At 43.6% G+C, this 23,692-nt stretch overlaps 1 protein-coding gene across 3 annotated transcripts in view; it reads left to right on the top strand.

Annotated features, from left to right (window-relative positions):
- Positions 1-15,858, top strand: part of NIM1K (NIM1 serine/threonine protein kinase) — an 89,243-nt gene extending 73,385 nt beyond the window's left edge. For all 3 annotated transcript variants that reach the window (XM_055246617.2, XM_055246618.2, XM_063619873.1), the window contains 2 exons: positions 12,151-12,419; positions 14,988-15,858. In XM_055246617.2, coding sequence (XP_055102592.1) covers positions 12,151-12,419; positions 14,988-15,737 — 1,019 coding nt within the window. In that variant the 3' untranslated portion in view covers positions 15,738-15,858. The remainder of the gene's footprint in view (positions 1-12,150; positions 12,420-14,987) is intronic.
- The last annotated feature ends 7,834 nt before the right edge of the window (positions 15,859-23,692 follow it).

Below are 23,692 nucleotides of genomic sequence, written 5' to 3'. Positions count from 1 at the left end.
CACTTGATCGAATTGGCTACTGAAGCTTGTGCATGCATCACATAGTTCTTGTGCCATGGTTTTCAGCTCCATCAGGTCATTTAAGGTCTTCTCTATGCTTTTTATTCTAGTTAGACATTTGTCTAATCCTTTTTCAAGGTTTTTAGCTTCTTTGAGATGGGTTCGAACATCCTCCTTTAGCTTGGAGAAGTTTGTTATTACCAATTGTCTGAAGCCTTCTTCTCTCAACTCATCAAAGTCATTCTCCATCCAGCTTTGTTCTGTTGCTGGCAAGGAGCTGCATTCCTTTGGAGGAGAACAGGCACTCTGATTCTTAGAATTTTCAGCTTTTCTGCTCTGGTTTCTCCCCATCTTTGTGGTTTTATCTACCTTTGGTCTTTGATGATGTGACCTACAGATGGGGTTTTGGTGTGGATGTCCTTTCTGTTTGTTAGTTTTCCTTCTAACAGTCAGGACCCTCAGCTGCAGGTCTGTTGGAGTTTGCTGGAGGTCCACTCCAGACCTGTTTGCCTGGGTATCACCTGCGGAGGCTGCAAAACAGCAAATATTGCAGAATGGCAAATGTTGATGCCTGATCCTTCCTCTGGAAGCTTCATCTCAGAGGGTCACCCAGCTGTGTGAGGCATCAGTTGGCCCCTACCAGGAGGTGCCTCCCAGTTAGGCTACTCAGGGGTCAGGGACCCACTTAAGGAGGCAGTCTGTCCATTCTCAGATCTCAAACTCCGTGCTGGGAGAACCACTACTCTCTTCAAAGCTGTCAGACAGGGATGTTTAAGTCTGCAGAAGTTTCTGCTGACTTTTGTTCAGCTATGCCCTGCCCCTAGAGGTGGAGTCTACAGAGGTAGGCAGGCCTCCTTGAGCTGCGGGGTGCTCCACCCATTTCGAGCTTCCCAGCTGCTTTGTTTATCTACTCAAGCCTCAGCAATGGCGGATGCCCCTCCACCAGCCTTGCTGCCACCTTGCAGTTCAGTCTCAGACTGCTGTGCTAGCAGTGAGTGAGGCTCCATGGGCATGGGATCCTCTGAGCCAGGTGCAGGATATGATCTCCTAGTGTGCCATTTGCTAAGACTGTTGGAAAAGCACAGTATTACGGTGGGAGTGACCCGATTTTCCAGGTACCTTCTGTCATCGCTTCCCTTGGCTAAGAAAGGGGATTCCCCAACCCCTTGCACTTCCCAGGTGAGGCGATGCCCCGCCCTAGTTTGGCTCACACTTTGTGGGCTGCACCCACTATCCGACAAGCCCCAGTGCGATGAATGTGGTACCTCAGTTGGAAATGCAGAAATCACCTGTCTTCTGCATCACTCATGCTGGGAGCTGTAGACTGGAGCTGTTACTATTTGGCCATCTTTGAACCTCCACCCTGACTTGCATATGTTAAACCTTCCCTCTATATCTGGGACAAAGCCCATTTGATCATGATGTATTATGTTTTTGATTTGCTATTGGATTCTGTTTGCTAGTCTTTTGTTGAGGACTTTTGCATCTATGTTCATCAGGAATATTGATCTGTAGTTTTCTTTTTTGTTATGTCATTTCCTGGGTTTGGCACAGGGTGATACTGGCTTCATAGAATGAGTCTGGGAGGATCCTCTCTTTCTCAATCTCTGAATAGTTTCAATAGGATTGGTTCCAATTCTTCCTTGGCTGTCTGGTAGAATTCAGCTATGAATCCATCGGCCCCAGGCTTTTTTGTTGCTGGCAATTTCAATCAGTAAATTTTACTTATTCAATCTCACTGCTTGTTATTTGGTCTGTTCAGGATTTCTATTTCTTCCTGATTTAATCTGGGATGGTTGTAAATTTCCAGGAATTTATTCATTTCTTCTATGTTTTTCAGTTTTTGTGAATAGAGGTGTTCATAGTAATCTCAATTGATCTTTTGTATTTCTGTTTCATTGGTTGTAATGTCTCTATTTTCATTTCTAATTGAACTTATTCAAAACTTCTCCCTCTTAGTTAATCTAGTTAATGGTTTATCAATTTTGTTTATCTTTTCAAAGAACCAATTTTTTGTTTTACTAATCTTGTGTAATATTTTTGTTTCAATTTCGTTTATTTCTGCTCTGGTCTTTGTTGTTTCTTTTCTTCTCTGGCTTTGGGTTTCTTTTGTTCCTGTTTCTTTAGTTCCTTGAGGTGCAATGTTAGGGTGTCAAGTTGTGATCTCTCAGACTTTTTGATGTAGGCATTTAGTGCTATAAACTTTCCTCTTAGCACCACTTTTGCTGTATCTCAGAAGTTTTGATAACTGTGTCATATTATCATTCATTTCAAGTAATTTTTAAATTTTCATCTTGATTTCATTGTTAACCCAAAATTTATACAGGAGCAGATTGTTTAATTTCCATGTATTTGTATAGTTTTGAGAATTCCTTTTGGAGTTGGTTTCTAGTTGTTTCCTACTGTGGTCTGAGAAGATACTTGATATGATTTTGATTTTTAAAAATTATTGATACTTGTTTTGTAGCCAATCATATGGTCTATCTTGGAATATACTGCATGTGCTGATGAGAAGAAAGTATATTCTATAGTTGTTGGGTAGGATGTTCTGTAAATATCTGTTAGGTTTATTTGTTTTAGAGTATTGTTTAAGTCATTGTTTCTTTGTTGACTTTCTACCTTGATGATCTGTCTGGTGCTGTCAGTGGGGTGTTGAAGTATCCCACTATTATTGTGGTGCTCATGATCTCTTTCCTTAGGTCTAGTAGTAACTGTTTTATGAATTTTGGAGCTCCATAGTTAGGTACACATATATTTTGGATTATAATATTCTCTTGTCAGATTAATCCTTTTATCATTATATAATTGTAACCACCTAGCAGGTTATTTCTGCCCACTGCACAAGCAAAATCAATTCATGGCATTGTGGTGAAGAAAGTGTTTAATTGATGCAAGGCCAGTCATGCCATGTGGTCAAACCAGGATGGAGATATTACTCAAATCAATCTCATCAAATGCTTGTAGGTTAGGGGTTTTTCAAAGGCAGTTTGGGGGAAGGGATTGGGCTGACCAGACCAGGTGCTTGCTGCTGATTGTTTGGGTTGGAGATGAAATCACAGGGAGTTGAAGCTGTCCTCTTGTGCTGACTCACTTCTGTGAGGCCACAGGCGTGGTTGGTGGGTCCATATGGGTCCAAGTGAAGCCATCGGTGTCAGACATGCAAAAAACCTGAAAAGATATCTCAAAAGGCTAATCTTAGGTTCTACAATAGTGATGTTATCTTCATGAGTAATTGGGGGAGTCGCATATCTGTGACCTCTGGATTAATGGCTGGCAATCATTTATATCCACACCTTAGCAGAATTCAGGCTCTTCTCCTCCTCCTAAGTCTGGTGGTCTCTCATTAGCTTTACAAAGGTGGTTGAGTTTTGGGAAAGATTATCATCATTTAAACTACAAACTAAATGTCTCCCAAAGCTAGCCAAGACTAAGCCCAGGAATAATTAAGGCAGCTTGAAGGCTAAAGGCAAGAGGGAGGTTGGCTAGATCAGATGTCCCCCACTTTCATAATTCTCTCGGTGATATAATTTTTGCAAAGGTGGTTTTATAATGACCTTCTTTGTCTTTTTCTTTTTTTTTTAACTGTTGTTGCTTTAAAGTCTGTTTTATTTAATATAAGAATAGCTACTCCTAGCCGGGCATGGTGGCTCACGCCTGTAAATCCCAGCACTTTGGGAGGCCGAGGCAGGTATATCACCTGAGGTCAGGAGTTCAAGACCAGCCTGACAAAGATGTTGAAACTCCATCTCTACTAAATTTACAAAAAAATTTGCCAGGCATGGTGGGCGGCACCTGTAATCCCAGCTACTCAGGAGGCTGAGGCAGGAGAATTGCTTGAACCCGGGAGGCGGAGGTTGCAGTGAGCCGAGATTGCACCTTGCTCTCCAGTCTGGGTAACAAAGTGAGACTTCATCTCAAAAAAAAAAAAAAAAGAATAGCTACTCCTGCTAGCCTTTGGTTTCCATATACACAGAACATCTTTTCCCACCCCTTTACCTTGAGTTTATGTGAATCCTTAGGCATTAGATGAGTCTCTTGGAGACAGCAGATATTTGGTTTGTGATATTTTATCCATTCTGCCAATCTGTATGTTTTCAGTGGAGCATTTACGCTATTTATGTTTAATATTAACATTGAGATGTAAGGTACAATTCTAGTCATCATGTTGATTATTACCTGGATCCTTTTGTATGTGTGTGTGTGTGTTATTTTATTATTTTATTTTTTTGAGACAGCATCTCGCTCTGTCACCCAGGCTGGAGTGCGGTGGTGTAACCTCTGCTCACTGCAAGCTCCACCTCCCAGGTTCACGCCGTTCTCCTGCCTCATCCTCCCAAGTAGCTGGGACGACAGTCACCCGCCACCATGCCCAGCTAATTTTTTGTATTTTTAGTAGAGATGGGGTTTCACCATGTTAGCCATCATGGTCTTGATCTCCTGACCTTGTGATCCGCCCCCTTCGGCCTCCCAAAGTGCTGGGATTACGGGTGTGAGCCACCGTGCCCAGGCATGTGTGTGTCTTATTGTTTTATAGGCCCTGTGAGTTTTATGCTTTCAAGAGGTTCTATTGTGATACATGTCAACTTTTGGTTTCAAGATTTAGAAGCCCTTTTAGAATTTTGTGTATGGCTGGTCTGGTAGTTACAAATTCCTTCATCATTTGCTTGTCTGGAAAATACTTTATTTCTCCTCCATTTCTGAAACTTAGTTTTGCTGGACACAAAATTCTTGACTGACATTTATTCTGTTTAAGGAGGCTAAAGATTGGACTCTAATCCCTTCTGGCGTGTAAGGTTTCTGCTGAGGGGAAGATTTTTATTAATGACATAAATGTGTGATGATGGAAACAATCCAGTGGGAAGAGAAAATCAATGATGCAGGAGAGAAGAAAAAAACATTTTTGGAGGGCTGTTCTTTAGTATATGAGAGTAGATAGAATCTATTCAACATGTAAAGGAGTCTTAGCTAAGCCTTAGATAGGAGTAGGAATTGTTTATCCAAAGTAAAATGAAGGAAGACAGATTCCAGTAGGTTGGAAGACATGGTGGGAAGGACTTGAGGAAATTCTCCTCTATTGCTTATTTTACTCAATATAGTAAGCAAGGTTACCATCTATGAGTGAGGAGTGGAAGAAGGCATTAGAGACTTGATGAGAGAAAAGAAGCCATGAAAGAGTTATACAAAAGTGTATGAGGTTTATTGGACTAGGGAAAGTATGTCTGCCAGGAGCTTTAAAGGGCCACCTGAGGTTAGTGACCAGAAATTCAAAGTGAGACAAGCCACTATGTCCAACAGCATGGGTGCAGGCAGAGAGTAGTGGGAAGCTGCATTTAACCAGAGTCATGGTTTAGCAAAGTGAACACAACAACCTGGGAGAGAGACAGGGGAACTTAGGGAGTGCCCAAAGGCATGATAACATTAATAGAGATCCTCCTCCAGTGAATGTCACCAGCCTCCCAGTTGCTCAACTGAACTGAGAAACCTTGACCTTTTCCTCAACCCCTAACACCCAAACACCAAGTTGTATTGATTTCACCTCCTAAATATCTCCTCCTTTTCTCATTGGATTAAGCTACTGTAATTTGTCTTCATGTTTATGTCATTTCCCCCATAGCAGCCAGAGGTGATGTTTTAGAAATTACAAGCCTGATCATGTAACTCTCTACTTACAAGCTTCCAGCAGCTTCTTACTGCCCTTAATGTGAAATGACTCACAAGACCTTGGCTATGGCCAACTCTCCAGCCTCTTTTTTGGCTTATATTTTTCCTTCTTCCCCATATGCCAGCCCTACTCTCTTCTTTCAATTCTTCAAAGTCAGTCATCTCTTTTTTTTTTTTTTTTTTTTTTTTTTTTGAGACGGAGTCTCGCTCTGTCGCCCAGGCTGGAGTGCAGTGGCGCAATCTCGGCTCACTGCAAGCTCCGCCTCCCAGGTTCACGCCATTCTCCTGCCTCAGCCTCCCAAGTAGCTGGGACTACAGGCGCCCGCCACTACGCCCGGCTAATTTTTCTGTATTTTTAGTAGAGACGGGGTTTCACCTGTTAGCCAGGATGGTCTTGATCTCCTGACCTCGTGATCCGCCCGCCTCGGCCTCCCAAAGTGCTGGGATTACAGGCATGAGCCACCGCGCCCAGCCAAAGTCAGTCATCTCTGAGGGCGCATGTACCCCCAGAGGATGCCCAAGGTGATTCACTGGGATGAGGAAAAAAAATACTAGAACTTATTTATTTGTGATTATATATTTTTAATTTCTGTGATTATATATATTGAAAATGTGTAAATCAGTAGTACATGGATACACTTTATAAATACATATACATATATTAGAGTAGTGCTCAAAAATGTTTTATTATGCACATGCAGTTGTAAGAATATGTACAGAGACCACATGTACCGTTTACCCAGTTTCACACAAACTTGCATCTTGCAAAACTATAGTCATAACCTTGATATTCATATTGATCTAATTCACTGATCTTATTAAGATTTTCCCAGTTCTTGTATTCATGCGTGTGTATGTATTTTAACTCTATGGAATGTTATCACATAAATAGGTTGTTATATTCACCACCACAGTAAAGATACAGGACAAGTCCATTATCACAAGGGCCCTTCAAGTGGCTCTTCTGTAGCCACCTCCTAACCCCCATACCCTGTCCCTGACTCCTGCAAGCTACTAATCTGTTCTCCATTTCTATAATTTTGTCATTTCAAGAAAATTACATACAAGAAATCATACAGTAGTAACCTTTTAGGATTGGCGTTTTTCACTCACCATACTTCTCGGGCAATTCATCTAAGCTGTTGTGTCAATAGTTGATCAATTTTTATTGCTGAGTGGTATTCCACGTATGAAGATACCACAATTTGTTTAACCATTCACCAGCTGAGGACATGTAGATTCTTTCTAGTTTGGAGCTATTATCAATAAAGCAACTAATGATGTTGAATATTAAAAAAATGTTTTATTGACAAAGGAAGACAATCAAAAAAGCTTGTAGACCATAACTCTAATGTTTCAGGTCTTTCCTACCCCAAGATCTTCTGTCCTCCCCATCCCTACTTTTAGAACCTCTCCCTACTTTTCTCTAGCTAACTCTTGGACTCCAGAGAATGTGTTAAAAGTTTTCCCTAACCCCCAGACCAGGGGTACATCCCCCTGTTTTATGCCCCCAATGCTCCTGGCACTTTTCCCCCTAAGCCCACTGTACCTGATATTTTCTTTTTTTTTTTTTGAGATGGAGTCTCGCTCTGTCGCCCAGGCTGGAGTGCAGTGGCGCAATCTCGGCTCACTGCAAGCTCCGCCTCCCGGGTTCACGCCATTCTCCTGCCTCAGCCTCTCCGAGTAGCTGGGACTACAGGCGCCCGCCACCACGCCCGGCTAATTTTTTTGTATTTTTAGTAGAGACGGGGTTTCACCGTGGTCTCGATCTCCTGACCTCGTGATCCGCCCGCCTCGGCCTCCCAAAGTGCTGGGATTACAAGCGTGAGCCACCGCGCCCGGCCTGTACCTGATATTTTCTATCTGCCTCTGCAGATCTACTCTCCACCCTTCTTCATTCTGCTCTCAGCCCAGGACTACATCAAATCTCCTTAGTCCTCTGGGTTCCAGTTGACTTGATCTCTAGGGAGGCTTTGCAGGGGAAGGAAGGAGAGGCAGGGCCTGATCTTATTCCCCCAGCCCCTCACTGTAAGGCTGACTCAGGCAACTTGTGTGTCTAGAAGGAAAGCCTCAGCTTCTCTCTACACAAAACTATCTTCCTAGGTTTTGATATCTGCTCCCTTCCCTTTGTCCCCTTGGTCCTGTAGATGTATGTTGCTTGGTCTAATCTAGGTTGTAAAATTTGAATTAGTTGTTGATACTTAATAATTGGAAGATTGTGCATAAAATTTCAGATGTCTGGCTTCTCTTGAAAAGAAATCAGAAGAAGGTTTGACAACACTGAGCCTGCATTCCAAATAGTAACCATTGTGTGGCCTTGAGTAGAGCCACCCATTCCACTGGGGCAGCTACTCTCAAGAATTCACCATCCCCACTGACTCCCTGTTGCATACAATAACCTTGCTTTGCTATTACCACCCTGGCACTGGGAGTCCTGGTTTAAAGAATGTGTTGCCCGCTAGGTGGGACCTGTGTCAGACTTCTCATCAGATTTGGAGAAAGGGCATGCTGGCCTCTATCTGTTTACTTCTCTCTCTCTCCCCTTGCACCACCAGAGCGTCCTCTCTCTGGGGTTTCTATCATCCCCTCCTAGACCCCCACTTGCTCCCAGGCTTGCTGCTCCTCTCTGCACTTCTCACATCTTGCCAGAGTGCTTTTTTCTTTTTTTTGAGATGGAGTCTCACTCTGTTGCCTAGGCTGGAGTGCAGTGGTGTGATCTTGGTTCACTGCAACCTCCCCCACTCCGGGTTCAAGCAATTCTCCTGTCTCAGCCTCCCAAGTAGCCAGAATTACAGGCGGCTGCCACCGTGCCTGGCTAATTTTTTGTATTTATAGTAGAGACGGGGTTTCACTTTCACCATCTTGACCAGGCTAGTCTCGAACTCTCGACCTCGTGATCCACCCCCCTCGGCCTCCCAAAGTGCTGGGATTACAGATGTGAGGCATCACACCCAGCCCAGAGTGCTCTTTTTAAATGGGACTCAGATTACAACCGTTTTTCTTAAAACCTCGCTATGTTTTCTCATTGCCCTATAGTTAAAGCCTGCATTTCTAAAGCAATCTCCTGGCTTATTTGACTTTTACCTACTACCAGGCTGATCTGGAGCCACCCCTCCTCATTCTGCTTTTCCAGAACAGTGAGTTCCTTAAGCACACACCTTGTGTCTCACCTGGGCATCACACTTGCCAAGCTCCTGGGCCAAGTATGAGGCCTCTCTCCTCACTTCCTGGTCACAATTTAAGTGCCCTTACCCAGAGAGTGCCTTTCCATTCTCTGTCTGTATCCCTTCCTAATAGGTGCTATGCTCGTAAGAAGGGACTTTTTTTTTAGTCTTTCTCTCATTGGACTGTGAGAACAGTGTTTGTCTTTTTCACTGCCTGGTGTATAGTAGGTGCTTATTGAACATTTATTGAAAGAGCAGATTTAGAGATCTAGCTCTTCATGGAATAGCAGTTTCTACCACTTAGTGACAATGTGGAATACCAGGGCTTCTAAAGTGTTTAGTATGATCATACATTTATGTTACGAGGCCTGCCTGTAGGGTGATTGCACATGAGGTGAGGCCATTGAGGCACCTAGGGCAGAGGATTTAAGGAAGCTTTCACCCTTACAATGACTCTCCTGACACACTCTAGACCTGGCTCTGGGAGGGAAGCCTTTGCTAAGAACCATGAAAGGAAAAGAGAAAAAGAAAATTAGGATGGTGCTAAAGGGAGATTTGTGATGGCAGCCTGACACCCATCACCTGATTGTTGAACACTCACTGTGGATAGAATGGTGTATGGTGGCCACAGGGAGGAGGGGGCAGCAGAGTGATGATACCTTAACTGACACCTGAGTCAGTGGTGGGAGAACTGAGGAGAAGCAGTGGGTTCTTCTACAGGAAATCGAAGGGTGGAATTCATTATTCTAGCCCTTAAAACAACAGCTTACCCAACATGCTACACAAAACCAGGTTTCTGTTTCAGATAAATAGGTGAAGGGACTCTTAATCCTAAAGACTGAAAAATAGAAAAGAAAGGGGAAGAAGAGTGCCCCAAGGATTGCCATTGGAGGTTCTTTTGCTGGGGCTGATTGCCAGCTGAGATTATTCAAGCCCCAAAGCAAACTTTCTGCTCCTGCTCCCTTAGAGCTGCCCTTCCACAGCTCAGTATTGCCTCCTGCGAGGGCGGGGGAGCTGGCTACAGCAGACACCAGTGAACCCTTTTTCCATTCCAGAAGTCCCACTGGACCTACTTTAATATATCAATAACACTCCTATTTTAAACTAGCTGTATCCATTTTAGTGCTAATAATCACAGTGCTAAAGTTCTTCAAGGCAGTTATTTTGTAAGTAGGTCAAACAGGTACTTTGGGAACCTGTTCCGTCTGTTTGCTTGCTGGGTAACCTCTTTGTTATCTAATTCAAAGTCTGGTACAGTTTGAGCCAAAACAAAAAATGAATGATGTTTCACTTTGGAGTCAAGATTCATTCATTTTCTAACATTAATCATTTTTGTTACACAATAAGTCTATATTCATATTTTGATAAAAAATTGAAAATACAAATAGGCAAAACTAAATTGAAAGGAAAACCATCTGTGATCTGCCAATTAGAAAATCTCTATTCTAAACATTTTGGTAAATATGCTACCAGATTTTTGTCTATGCAAATATGTATTTGTATTTTTCCTCACTTGTATATTGAACATTTTTCATATTAATAAATAAGTTAGCATCATTATTTTTGATAGCTTCATGGTGTGAAATTATAAAATTAGATCTACCACACTTTATTTTAACTATCTCTCTTGCTGGATACTTCAGCTATTCCCAATATCACAGAAGCCTTTTTATACATGCATCCTTGTACATGCATCAGATTCTTTAAGATTGCCAAAGGTGAAATGGTTGGGTCCCAAGGTGCAACTATTTTCTAGCATTTCAATACATAATACCAAAGTACAATCCAGAACCATTGTACCAACTAATGCTCCCACCAGCAGCCCATTGCAGTGTTGATTTCCTCCTGGCCTCACCAGCACTCTGTCAACACTGGGTACTGGTGTGTCATGTACATGACATTACATGCCAGGCACTGAGAGTGAAATAAAACAGTTCATGATGGGAATGGGGCAAGAGAGGGAGATAAACAAGGGAGGTGACATCTACAGACCAGTTAGCTGAGATTACAGTACATTGCGGCTCCAAGTGCACAGAATCTGAACATCCTAGGACAAGTGTTACAGAGGCTTCCTGAAGAGGTTCATTCTGAGGCTTACCCTGAAGGATCATCAGGAGTTAATGATGAGTGTATTAAGCCATTCTCGCATTTCTATAAAGAAATGCCTGAAATTGAGTAATTTTTTTTTTTTCCCGAGATGGAGTCTTGCTTTGTCACCTAGGCTGGAGAGCAGTGGTGCGATCTCGGCTCACTGCAACCTCTGCCTCCCTGGGTTCAAGTGGTTCTCCTGCCTCAGCCTCCCAAGTAGCTGGGATTACAGGTGGCTGCCACCGGGCCCATCTAATTTTTGTATTTTTAGTAGAGACGGGTTTTCACCATGTTGGCCAGGCTGGTCTCAAACTCCTGACCTCGTGATCCTCCCGCCTTGGCCTCCCAAAGTGCAGGGATTACAGGTGTGAGCCGCTGCGCCCAGCCAAAATTGAGTAAAGGTTTTATTAGCTCATGATTCTGCAGGCTGTACAGGAAGCGTGGTGGCATCTGCTTCTGTAGAGGCCTCAGGAAGCTCCAATCATGGTGGAAGGTGGAAGGGACATCACACTGTGAAAGCAGGAGTGTGAATTGGGGGAACATGCCACAAGATCCTGTCACTTTTGAAGAACCAGATCTCATGTGAACTCAGAGCGAGAGCTCACTTATCACTAAGGAGATGGCCCAAGCCATTCATGAGACATCAGCCCCCATGACCCAAACACCTCCCACCAGACTCCACCTCCAACATTGGGGATTACATTTCAATGAGATTTGGGTGGGAACAAATGTCCAAACTATATTGATGAGTGAAAACAAGAGTAAAGAACAGGGAAGGAATGATGGAGAGAACGATCCAGGTAGAGAAAAGCTTGCAGGCATGAATGTTCAGCACCTTTTCAGGGAGCAACAAAAAGTTCTGTAATGGTTGCAATGAAGGGTGCATGGGGCGTTGGGGATGGTGGACAGGAATGATGGACAGTGAGGCTGATGAGATGGGCTGGGTCTCATCAAGAAGTGCTCTCCGGGCTTAGCAAAGGAGCTCCAGCTTTATCTGTAGACTTTCCTTGGGAGGCAGGACTTGGCATCAAAACCTGTGTGTGGAAGACTCACACTGATCCAAGGGAAGGGCACTGATGCTGGGCTCAAGCATTGCTTTGTCATTCCCTGATGAGCTCTCTGAGCTTGGGAACAGCCACTCTGTGTCTAGTAAAGGAAAGGAGCTGATCCAGGTCCTCTCCAGTTCTCTCTATGCTTCTATGAATTCTGGCACATTTTTTACTTTTTTTCCTTCCAGAAAAGGTGGCCATTAAGATCCTGGACAAGACCAAGTTAGACCAGAAAACCCAGAGGCTACTATCCCGAGAAATCTCCAGCATGGAAAAGCTGCACCATCCCAACGTCATCCGCCTTTACGAAGTAGTGGAGACCCTATCCAAGCTGCACTTGGTGATGGAGTATGCAGGGGGTGGGGAGCTCTTCGGAAAAATTAGCACTGAGGGGAAGCTCTCTGAACCAGAAAGCAAGCTCATCTTCTCCCAGATTGTGTCTGCCGTGAAGCACATGGTGAGCAGGGGTGACGAGTGAGAACCTTGCTCCCATTCCACTGACATTGGGAGCACAGGGCTTTAGGTTACCAACCCTCAAGTGTCCCAGAGGGCTTTTGTCCTACAAAGCAGACAGTAGTCCCTTCTGAGAGTCAGAAGTCTGGCTGGGATCGTGCTCCTTGCCTGTGAAGCAACATCCAGGGATGTCCAGTTACACGCCAACCTCCTAGCTTCTGCAGACATTGGCAGGAATCACTGGGAGCAGCTGATGAATATCACCCACCCCCTGGCCATACCCATTTCTCCAACCTCATCTTCCACTATCTGGATAGCTGGCTCCTCACTGCTTCTTGGTTTTGCTTTCCTACTTCTGTCTAGGATGCCCTCATATGACATCTCATATTCTAAATCCTATCCACACTTAATGCCCAGCTTAGTTCTCTCTCTCTCTCTCCCACCCCCATTCTCTGTGTGTGTGTGTGTGTGTGTGAGAGAGAGAGAGAGAGAGATGTTCTTCAATCTCACATCAGTTATACTGATATTTTGCCTTCAGTAAGATCCCCTAGCTCTTATTTCCTCTGTGCCCAGTAGATTAACACTTGGTTTTGTCTTTCTTTTTTCCCTTCCTTCCTTCCTTCCTCCCTCCCTCCATTTCTCTTTCTTTCTTTTTTTTTTTAGACAGAGTCTTGCTCTGTCACCCAGGATGGAGTGCAGTGGCATGATCTTGGCTCACTGCAACCTCCGCCTCCCAGGTTCAAGCAATTCTCCTGCCTCAGCCTCCCAAGTAGCTGGGATTACAGGCATGTGCCACCATGCCTGGCTGATTTTGTATTTTTAGTAGAGATGAGGTTTCACCATGTTGGTCAGGCTGGTCTCGAACTCCTGACCTCAAGCGATCCACCTGCCTTGATCTCCCAAAGTAGTGGGATTACAGGCGTGAGCCACCGTGCCTGGCCAGTTGTGTCATTCTTATTTTAGTTCTTTGTTTACTTCTTTAGATAAATCTGGACTCCCAATGCATACTCTGTAGTTCCCCCAAGAACTGGCTGTTTTGCTGCCTCCTTATTTTTGGCCGTATTGCAGGCCATACAGGAGGAACCTGACTTGCAGACCTGACTATCACTTTTACTACCAAAAGTTTTGTTCAGTCACCGTCTTTACTCAGATCCCAGTTGAATGGTTCTGTCAGAAAAGAGACACTTGTCTAGGGTCTATATTAGTTGAGAGGCTATTTCCAATTCACTTCTCAGCCTGCATGGCTGTGGGAGCAAGAACTGGGATCAGTGAGCCACAGTGAACCTCATTACATGCCAGGCACTGAAAAAGTCAAATAAAACAGTCCATGCTAGCAATGCGGTAAAAGAGGGAGAATTTGCAAGGGAATTTGTGACCTAGAGGGCCCAAAATAGCAGTAGGGAAGGAGAGGAGGAAGAAAAAGAAGTGAGCCAGGGAGAAGAACTTGACAGTAGTGGTCGTGGGTGTTTCAGACCTGTGATATATGACCAATCATCATTTAAGTGGCTTTAAGCTGTGGTGAGCTTCCCAGGGCCAGAGAATAAGCCAGACCCATACCAAGTAATAGAACAGATGGGCAAAGAGTCTTCCACATTCTACTTGGAAAAGTGACCTGGTGGGAGAACAGAAGAGAATCCAGCAATAGAAGGTACAGATGTTAGTCTTCAGCAGCTCTACGCCCTGCCATTTCTCCAACTCTCTGCAAACAGGAAGTGTGTTTCATAGCCATAGATCCACATCTTATTGAGTTTGTTTATATGCCAAGACCATGCTGAGCACTGTTCTCATCATATATAGTTAGCATCATATATAGTTCTCACCACACCCTATGGTTATCAGTACCCCACTTTACAAAGAAGGAAACTGACATTCACAGTACCCAGCTGGTATAGCTGAACCTAGAATTGACCAGACTGTCCCCTCCAAAGCCTGGATTCTTATTCCAGGAGGACCATCAGGAAAGGTGACAAACACAAAGCCATTTTCCAAGAGCCCTTGGGACTGAACAGGTCAAGGGTCCTCTGAAGATTGTCTGGATTCAGGATGCAAGGGTGGGAGTGGAGCATGTGCCCACAATCCACAGTGTGTTCTGTGGCTAGATCCTTGCCAAATGCAACCACCTCCCTTTGCTGAATTCTGTAAAGATAAAAGAGTCCACCCCAAAAAGCGTGGCTGGAAAGTCAGGGGAGGCCTCCAAGCCTTCCTGATCAAACGATCCATCAGCCAGAAAAATCCATGTATGACCTCAACAACTAAGGATTACTGTTTCATTGTATTTCAGAATGTGTAGTTTCATAAGATCTGGGTCTTATTTCTGGTGTTAGTTTCTGAGTCCACATGTGTGGAACAGACTCCAACCCTTACCACATAGAATAGGAACTTTGGTCTATTTGGGGAGGTGTGGGCATTACACTGGGCTAAAGGTTATGACAGGGTTTGCTATCGTGACTTAAGTTGATCCTCACTGTATTTGTTATTCCACCATCATTATCTCACTGTTTCAGAGCAACTGATACATTTTTATTTTGACATTTTACGTAAAAATGACTTTTCTCTATGTCTTCTTCCATAGCATGAAAACCAAATTATTCATAGAGATCTGAAAGCAGAAAATGTATTCTATACCAGTAATACTTGTGTGAAGGTGGGCGATTTTGGATTCAGCACAGTAAGCAAAAAAGGTGAAATGCTGAACACTTTCTGTGGTTCTCCTCCCTACGCTGCGCCTGAACTCTTCCGGGACGAGCACTACATCGGCATTTACGTGGATATCTGGGCCTTGGGGGTGCTTTTGTACTTCATGGTGACTGGCATCATGCCATTTCGGGCAGAAACCGTGGCCAAACTAAAAAAGAGCATCCTCGAGGGCACATACAGTGTACCGCCGCACGTGTCAGAGCCCTGCCACCGACTCATCCGAGGAGTCCTTCAGCAGATCCCCACGGAGAGGTACGGAATCGACTGCATCATGAATGATGAATGGATGCAAGGGGTGCCATACCCTACACCTTTGGAACCTTTCCAACTGGATCCCAAACATTTGTCGGAAACCAGCACTCTCAAGGAAGAAGAAAACGAGGTCAAAAGCACTTTAGAACATTTGGGCATTACAGAAGAGCATATTCGAAATAACCAAGGGAGAGATGCTCGCAGCTCAATTACAGGGGTCTATAGAATTATTTTACATAGAGTCCAAAGGAAGAAGGCTTTGGAAAGTGTCCCAGTCATGATGCTACCAGACCCTAAAGAAAGAGATCTCAAAAAAGGGTCCCGTGTCTATAGAGGGATAAGACACACATCCAAATTTTGTTCGATTTTATAAATTGCACTAGACTGCTCGCAATTAACCAAGATCATTGTTGCTGCTTCTAAATTTTTTTCAAGGACAACTTGAGTGGAGACATTTTTGTAATTTTTAAATAAACTTAAATTTGAGATATGCATTTTTTTCTCCAAAAAGTCTATTAGCTCAGATTCTGGCTTGATTTGGGATCTTGTTTTATTATCAAATTTCAGCGTTCATTCATTTAATCAAGAAATATTTATCCAGTGCCTCCTGTGTGTCAGGCACTATTTAAGGCGCTAGGGAAACAGCAAGAAATAAATAGGCAAGGTCCCTCCTCTCATGTGCAGGGCATTCTAGCCCAGGACAAAGGTACTAAGAACTACATTTTTTAAAAAAGAAAAAGATCAGTGATAGATGCTATGCAGAGAATTCAAAAGGGGTGATCTGATATCAGAGGCTTGCTACTTTGGATTAGTCATTAAGGAAGGCCACTTTGAGTACATATCAGTTTAAGATCTGAATGAGAAGGAGGAGTGACTCTTACAAAATGCCAGAGCATTCCAGGCAGCTAAGAGTTTCAGACTCAGTTCCCCCCAAAACAGAGCCTAAGACAAAGGCTTCCATGTGAAGTAGTTTATTTGGGAAGTGATCCCAGAGCACAGGAGTGAAGGACAGAGGAAACAGGAAAAGCTAGTACACAGACACATTAGCAAGTTAGCTAGTGCTACAGTTTCTGGTGCTTGGTTTTGCAGTATCCTCAGAGGAGCCTGATGAAACACATCTCAGGTATCTGCCCTGGGTATGAAAGGGGAAAGCATTTAACCATAAGCTCTTGCTCACTGCTGATCAAGGGTGGCCCTTTGTGTCATCTGCCCTGCACTCCCAGACTGTGCTGTGTGAGTGCCAAGTGGGTTCCCTATGCTTCCCTTGCCTTCATGTCAGAGAAGTCTTGGAGCAGGAGGGAAGAGGTACACCACCAGTATGATACCTCCTTTCTTTGCCTGCTTGTCCACTGGCATGGGGAGCCTAAAGTGACCATGGGAAACTTGTAGATTCCAATTCACTGGAACCCTTATCAAGTCCCCTGATGAAAGCATCCCTGATCCCCTGGGAACCAAACCTTTTAATCTAGCCTAGATTGTAGAAAAAAAAGAACAGAAATTAATCAAGTGAGTCACCAATTGCGTGATGGTGACAGGAGTCAATCTACTTCCACCTAGTGGTTTCCAGACCTGTGTGTTTTAATGATCGGGACATGTATCAGTCATTATTAAAGCACATTACTGAATCCTGGAGGACAGCACCCCAACCCTGCAGGCTGCTCTCTCACCTCTGGTGTCTTAGCTGAGGCATTCCATTGTTCTACTTATGTTGGCTGCTTCTGGTGTTGAGGTATATGGTAAGATGAGGGGATCCCGTTGTCATGTGCCCATTGCACCAACTCCTTTATCAAAAAAGTGGTCCTTGAGGCAATGTTTGAAATATCATGACAGTGAGTCAGGTATTCTCTATGTCTTTGTGTGCTTGTATGGAAAGACACATTGCAGGCAGAAAAGGCAAATCCATACTCTGAGATATCAATTCCAATAAGGATGAATCACTCCTGGGCCCATCTGAATTCATGACTCCATGGATCTGATAATGCCCAGCTCATACGTTAACAGGTCTGTTTTCCTAGTCCTCGGTATCTCATAATCAGGTTCTCAGCCTCCACTGGGGCCCAGTAGCACATCAGGAGTCTCAGTAGTTCTGTTGCAGGAAGCATGGCGTTATCTCTTATTGGGGCTTTCCAGAGGCCCCCCACACACACGGCCTGAGTAGCAGTTTGCTCAGAAGCCAAAACTGCTGTAATCTTTCTTTTATGGGATCCACTTGAAACTGGCAGCCCTGTTAAATGGGTGGCAGGAATACACCAAATACAATATATGTGCTTCCAAAGTCCAGAGGGACCTACTAAATCCTATGCCTCTATCTTAGTGTTAAGAGGTGGGAGGTGCAAGAAATTGTTCTTTACTATAGAAGAAATATCTAGGCATGCCTCAACTCATTGGTCTTCTAAACTCTTCATCAATGTGGCATGCCCCAGATTCTTCATAGAGTCTATAATCCACACTCTGGTGCATGTAAGCCTTACTAGGGCATTTGTAATACTTGCCACTTCCTGATAGCCAATCCCCCTAGCATGCTCTCACAATATAGTGGGCCAGCATGATGTCTTGTAGAACGTCAAGATGATCAAGGTCCTTTTGGATTATATTGTGATATAGAGAAGGAGATTTAAGATTGTTTTGGGGCAATAGAGTAAATGAGAATCGCTCTCCATCCCAGAGAAATGTGAACCGCTTTTGATCCTCCTTTCTGATGGAAATTTAGAAGAATGAATTTGCCAAATCACTAGCTGCATATCAAATGCCAGAGGCTGCCAGTAAAAATACCACATCCAATACAGCAGCTACAACTGAGACTAGCAGTAGTCCACCATCATTCTCCATTATCCATCTGCTGTTTTTCAGAAGTCTGATGGTAACTTAAATGAGATTATGATGGAGCCCATTACACTTGCATCCCTAACATTTTTTGATGGTGACACTGATGTCTGCCATTCCTCATGTGGATTGCTCATGATTTATTAACATGGCCAGAAAGAGGTTTCCTCTTTCTCCCATAATGGTTGTTACTTCACAGGTCTAAGACCTCCTCAGAGGTCTAAGTATATTGATCCCAAATATATACTTAGAGATTGGGAGAATAATTCCAAGGTGGGAACCATTATGTGATAGACTTTGGCCAGAACTCCCTTTATCATATGGTTTCCATAACCCCTCATCTACATGCAAAGCCATAATGGTACCCAGTTCTGAAAAATTCTGGGTATGTACATTATATATACTTGTGAAAGCAAAGCCTTTCCTCAAGACCAGTCCTCCTTTTCATTGTGCACTGGATCTGTAAATTGACTTAGATCTGGAAGGTGATGAAGAGACCGTGATTTTCCCATTGTGACAGGCTACCTTAGCTTTATGCTCACCAGTTTTCTGATTTTTCTTTTTTTGGTCATACAAGTCAAGTAACACACTAGTCAGCTGCCTCCCAAAATTCCATGATTTATTAGCCATTGTCACAAAGCCCTGCAGATCAAGGCAGCCTGATTGATTTCCACTCCAGCCTTACTGTTTATTATGTTGTGTCCACCTTGCCTCTGACATTTAAGTAATAATACATGACCTCTAGCATTCTAGTCTCATCATCCTCACTGATGATATCATGCTCAATTCCATGGCAGAATTTCCTACCATCAACCCATGCCTACAATGGGCAGCCACCACTGAGCTTTTCTTAGGTGCTGTTGCAACCCTCACCAGTGCATTCCTTTTTTTAAAAAAAAATTATTTTCTATTCATACACAATTGTACATATTTATGGGGTACATGTGATATTTTGATGCATGTATAGAAGGTGTAATGATCAAATCAGGGTATTTAGGATACCCCATCACCTCAAACATTTATCATTTTTTGGTGTTAGGAAGACTTCAACTTTTCCAGCTATTTTGAAATATACAACAAATTATTATCTATAGTCACCCTGCTGTGCTATCACATAGTATAACTTAGGCCGGGCGCGGTGGCTCAAGCTTGTAATCCCAGCACTTTGGGAGGCCGAGGCGGGCGGATCACGAGGTCAGGAGATTGAGACCACGGTGAAACCCCGCCTCTACTAAAAATACAAAAAATTAGCCTGGCGTGGTGGCGGGCGCCTGTAGTCCCAGCTACTCGGAAAGGCTGAGGCAGGAGAATGGCGTGAACCCGGGAGGCGGAGCTTGCAGTGAGCCGAGATTGCGCCACTGCACTCCAGCCTGGGCGACAGAGCGAGGCTCCGTCTCAAAAAAAACAAAAAAACAAAAAAACAAAAAAAACAAATAGTATAACTTACTCCTTCTAACTGTATGTTTGTACCCATTAACCAACCTGTCCATCCTCCACCCCTACCATCCTTCTCAGCTTATTAAGCACCATTCTACTTTCTACCTCCATGAGATCAACTTTTTAGCTTTTATATACAAGAACATGTGATATTTGTCTTTCTGTGCCTGGCTGATTTCACTTTACCTAATGACCTCCAGTTCCATCCATAATGCTGCAAATGACATGATTTCATTTTTTTTTTTTTTTTTTTTGAGACAGAGTCTCACTCTGTCGCCCAGGGTGGAGTACAGTGGCGCCAATCTCAGCTCACTGCAACCTCCGCCTCCCAGGTTCAAGTGATTCTCCTGCTCAGCCTCCCAGTAGCTGGGATTACAGTCGCCTGCCACCACGCCCAGCTAATTTTTGTATTTTTAGTAGAGATGGGGTTTCACCATGTTGACCAGACTGGTCTTGAACTCCTAACCTCATGTGATCTGCCCACCTTGGCCTCCCAAAGTGCTGGGATTACAGGCATGAGCCATCACACCCGGCTGATTTTATTCTTTTTTATGGCTGAATATTCCAACGTGTTTATATACATTTTCTTTATCCATCCATCTGTTGATGGAAACTTATGTTGGTCCCATCTCTGCTATTGACAATAGTGCTGCAACACACATGGGAGAGCACAGGTATTGCTTTGATATACTCATTTCCTTTCCTTTGGATAAATACCCAGTAGGTGGACTGCTGAATCCCACGGTGGTTGTATTTTTAGTTTTTTCAGAAACCGCTATACTGTCTTCCAATAATGGCTGTACTAATTTATATTGCCACCAACTGTGTATAAGAATTCCCTTTTCTCTAGAAAAATACAAAAAGAAAACAAAAAATTCCCTTTTCTCTGCATCCTCACCAGCATTTGTTATTGTCCTTTTGATAATGGTCATTCTAACTGGGGGTGAAATGCTATCTCATTACGGTTTTGATTTGCCTTTCCCTGATAATTAGTGATGTTGAACATTTTTCCACTTACTTGGCCATTTGTATGTCTTCTTTTGAGAAATGTCTTTTCAGATCCTTTTCCCACTTTTTAATGAGATTATTATTATTATTTTTTGCTGTTGAGTTCCCTGTATATTCTGGACATTAGTCCCTTGTTGGATGAACAGTTTGCAAACCAGTGCATTTTATATTGCCTTAGTGAAGGCAATGTCTTCCTGAGGAATGTAGTTAGATGGTTGTTCAGTCTCACATAATGAATCCATTCTAACATTCACACCTCCTGGAACTTTCCAACTCTTTCTTCAATACCATACCAAGGCAGTTCCACCATCTTCACCTCATTTACTGTGTGCCATAATCATATCCAAGCTTCAGCAGCCATCCCAACAGAATATTATGGCCAAATTCAGGTGTTGTTCACTCCTAAGTCATGGGTAAACATTCCTATAGTAATCTTTTTTTTTTTTTTTTTTTTTTTTTGAGTCAGAGTTTCACTCTTGTTGCCCAGGCTGGAGTGCAATGGCGTGATCTTGGCCCATCGCAACCTCCCGGGTTCAAGCGATTCTCCTGCCTCAGCCTCCCGAGTAGCTGGGATTACAAGCATGCGCCACACGCCCGGCTAATTTTGTATTTTTAGTTGAGACGGGATTTCTCCATGTTGGTCAGGCTGGTCTCGAACTCCCGACCTTGGGTGATCTGCCTGCCTCAGCCTCCCAAAGTGCTGGAATTACAGGCATGAGCCACTGTGCCCGGCTCCTATAGTAATCTTTCTTATCCCGCCTTATATTCTTCCCTCAACTTCCACCTTTGGCTTAACCCCTCAAAATCATTCACACACATTTCCCCCTGGTTCCTGACAGTATATATCAGGTTCTGCAGTTCCTTCAGTATCCACACTATTTTCCCCCAGACAGGGGGTTGTATTTCTCCACTCAGGCTCTACTGAGAAGTCACCCTGGTTCTTGGTTTGGAGAATAATAAGGGTTTTGGAAGAGAATGTGGAGGTCAAGAGCTGCCTCACTGGAAGTCTTGGCAAGCTCTTCAGGCAAGAGAGCATGAGCTGCTGCTGCCAGCCCCACATTAGGAAAATCCAGGTTTGCAATATTTTCAGGGTCATCCACTGTATTACTAACTTAGGTCTCAGTGTCCCATTCTCTTTTTGTCAAACCTAAACTTTCATAAAGGAAAATGTCAAGACAGTATTTTCCAATCTTACAACTAGATACTGGGCCTATTTCAGGTAGTTTTCTCTCCACTGCAGGAGATAAGGCTCTCCTTCAACCTTGCCTTAAACTGACAGTTGGCTGACTTGAGCCTGTTATTTTGTTTTCCAGGCTTCCAAAGCAATTAATAAAAGCTGGCCAAGTCCACAGTCTTTATCACTGCCCTCTACTGTTCAAGTGCCATAGGTACTACAGGATCCAATGCTTCATCTTTTACCTACACCTACAGATGACAGTGTCAGTGGTGACTGTGCTGCTCCTGCATGCCACAGGCTATCACCACTTTGCTTACCAACACTGCACCAATGTTCTCCTGATGTCATCACAAATTCACAAACTTAGTGGCTTAAAACAACACAAATGTATCATCTTGCAGCTCTGGGAGATAGAAGTCTGACATGAGTCTCAATGGACTAAAATCAAGGTGTTTCCAGGGCTGTGCTCCTTTCTGGAGGCTCCAGGGGAAGAATCCATTTCCTTGTTAACTTTCTAGAGGCTGCCTGCATTCCTTAGCTCATGGTCATCTTCCTTCATCTTCAAAGCCAGCAACATTGCATTTCTTTGGCCAACCTTCTGTAGTCGCTCTCCCTTGACCACCAGCCAAGAAAGGTTCTCTGCTTTTAAAGACCCACATGGTAAGGTTGGGCTTACACAGACAATCCAAGATAATCTCCCCACCTCAAGGTTCTTAACCTTACTCACACCTGCCTCAGACATTTAAGGTAGCATATTCAGATTCTGGGAATGGACAACTTTGGTAGGGGTTGGGAGGGCATCATTCTGCAATGAGGTTTTTGTCATTTGGTGAGTAAACCAGCTCCAATCTCCCATCCTGAATGCCTGCTTTCTAGGGCCATTCTGGGTACCAATGGTCGTAGTTTGGATTCCCCAAAAAACAGAGCCTGAGAGAAAAGCTTGAATGAAAGTCATTTATTTGAGAAATGATCCCAGCATGCAAGAAGAGATGCACAGGAGTGAAACAAAAGAGGAAAGCCAATATAAGGATGGTTATTGCCAAACCCGCCACAGAAGTCTCCTCCTCTTTTGAGGAGACTTATGAAATGCATTTCAGAACTGTCTGCCCAGGGGATGAAAGGAGTAATCAGTTATCCACTAGCAACTTTCCACCTAGGTCAAGGATGGCCCCATGGGCACCTAACTCTCCTGCACCTTTGGGCTGTGAAATTGGGAGTACCAAGCAAGTTCTGCAGACATTCCACGTCAGGGAGGCTGAAGTGAAAGGTATACAGCTAGAATCCAAAGAGAGGTACTGTCATATTCTCTGAGAACCTAGTCAAAGACTTCATGGAATTAGTTGCCACAGCAGTGACTGGAGTAGAAGGCAGGGCAGACAAGATCTGAAGTGGGGCCCAACATTTCTGATGCATAGATCAAAGGCTTAAGGCTGGAATAAACTCAGCATGTTTGAGGAATGCAAGAGAAGGGAGAGTGGGTGAAGACATACTAAGCCTTGGTGAGTATGGTACTGAGTTGAAGCAGGCAGAGACCAGATCCCACAGGAGTCTGCAAGGCTGAATAAGGAATATACACAGAATGAATAGCGCTCACTACTGAATAAAGTAGTCCAGGAAAGACATTCTTTTTAATATTAAAAGATAAAGCCCCAATATATAAACCATCTGAGGATTTCTAATCATAATCTTCAGCATCAAAGTACTGCCTTTATAACATAATTTGGGGAGATGAAAACAAAAATCACAGATCAACTATTTTCTCCCACCACCAGTAAAGAAAAAATGAGGAACCTATGACTTAAGAGCAGTTGCTAGAAATTTTAAAGAAAGGGTTCACCACTTTTATGTCAAGATTAGACAACTTTAAATTATTTAAAGATCCT

This window comes from Symphalangus syndactylus, chromosome 16 (genome assembly GCF_028878055.3).
Source record: "Symphalangus syndactylus isolate Jambi chromosome 16, NHGRI_mSymSyn1-v2.1_pri, whole genome shotgun sequence".
Classification (NCBI taxonomy): Eukaryota; Metazoa; Chordata; class Mammalia; order Primates; family Hylobatidae; genus Symphalangus; species Symphalangus syndactylus.
This window is presented reverse-complemented; position numbering and strand designations above follow the sequence as displayed.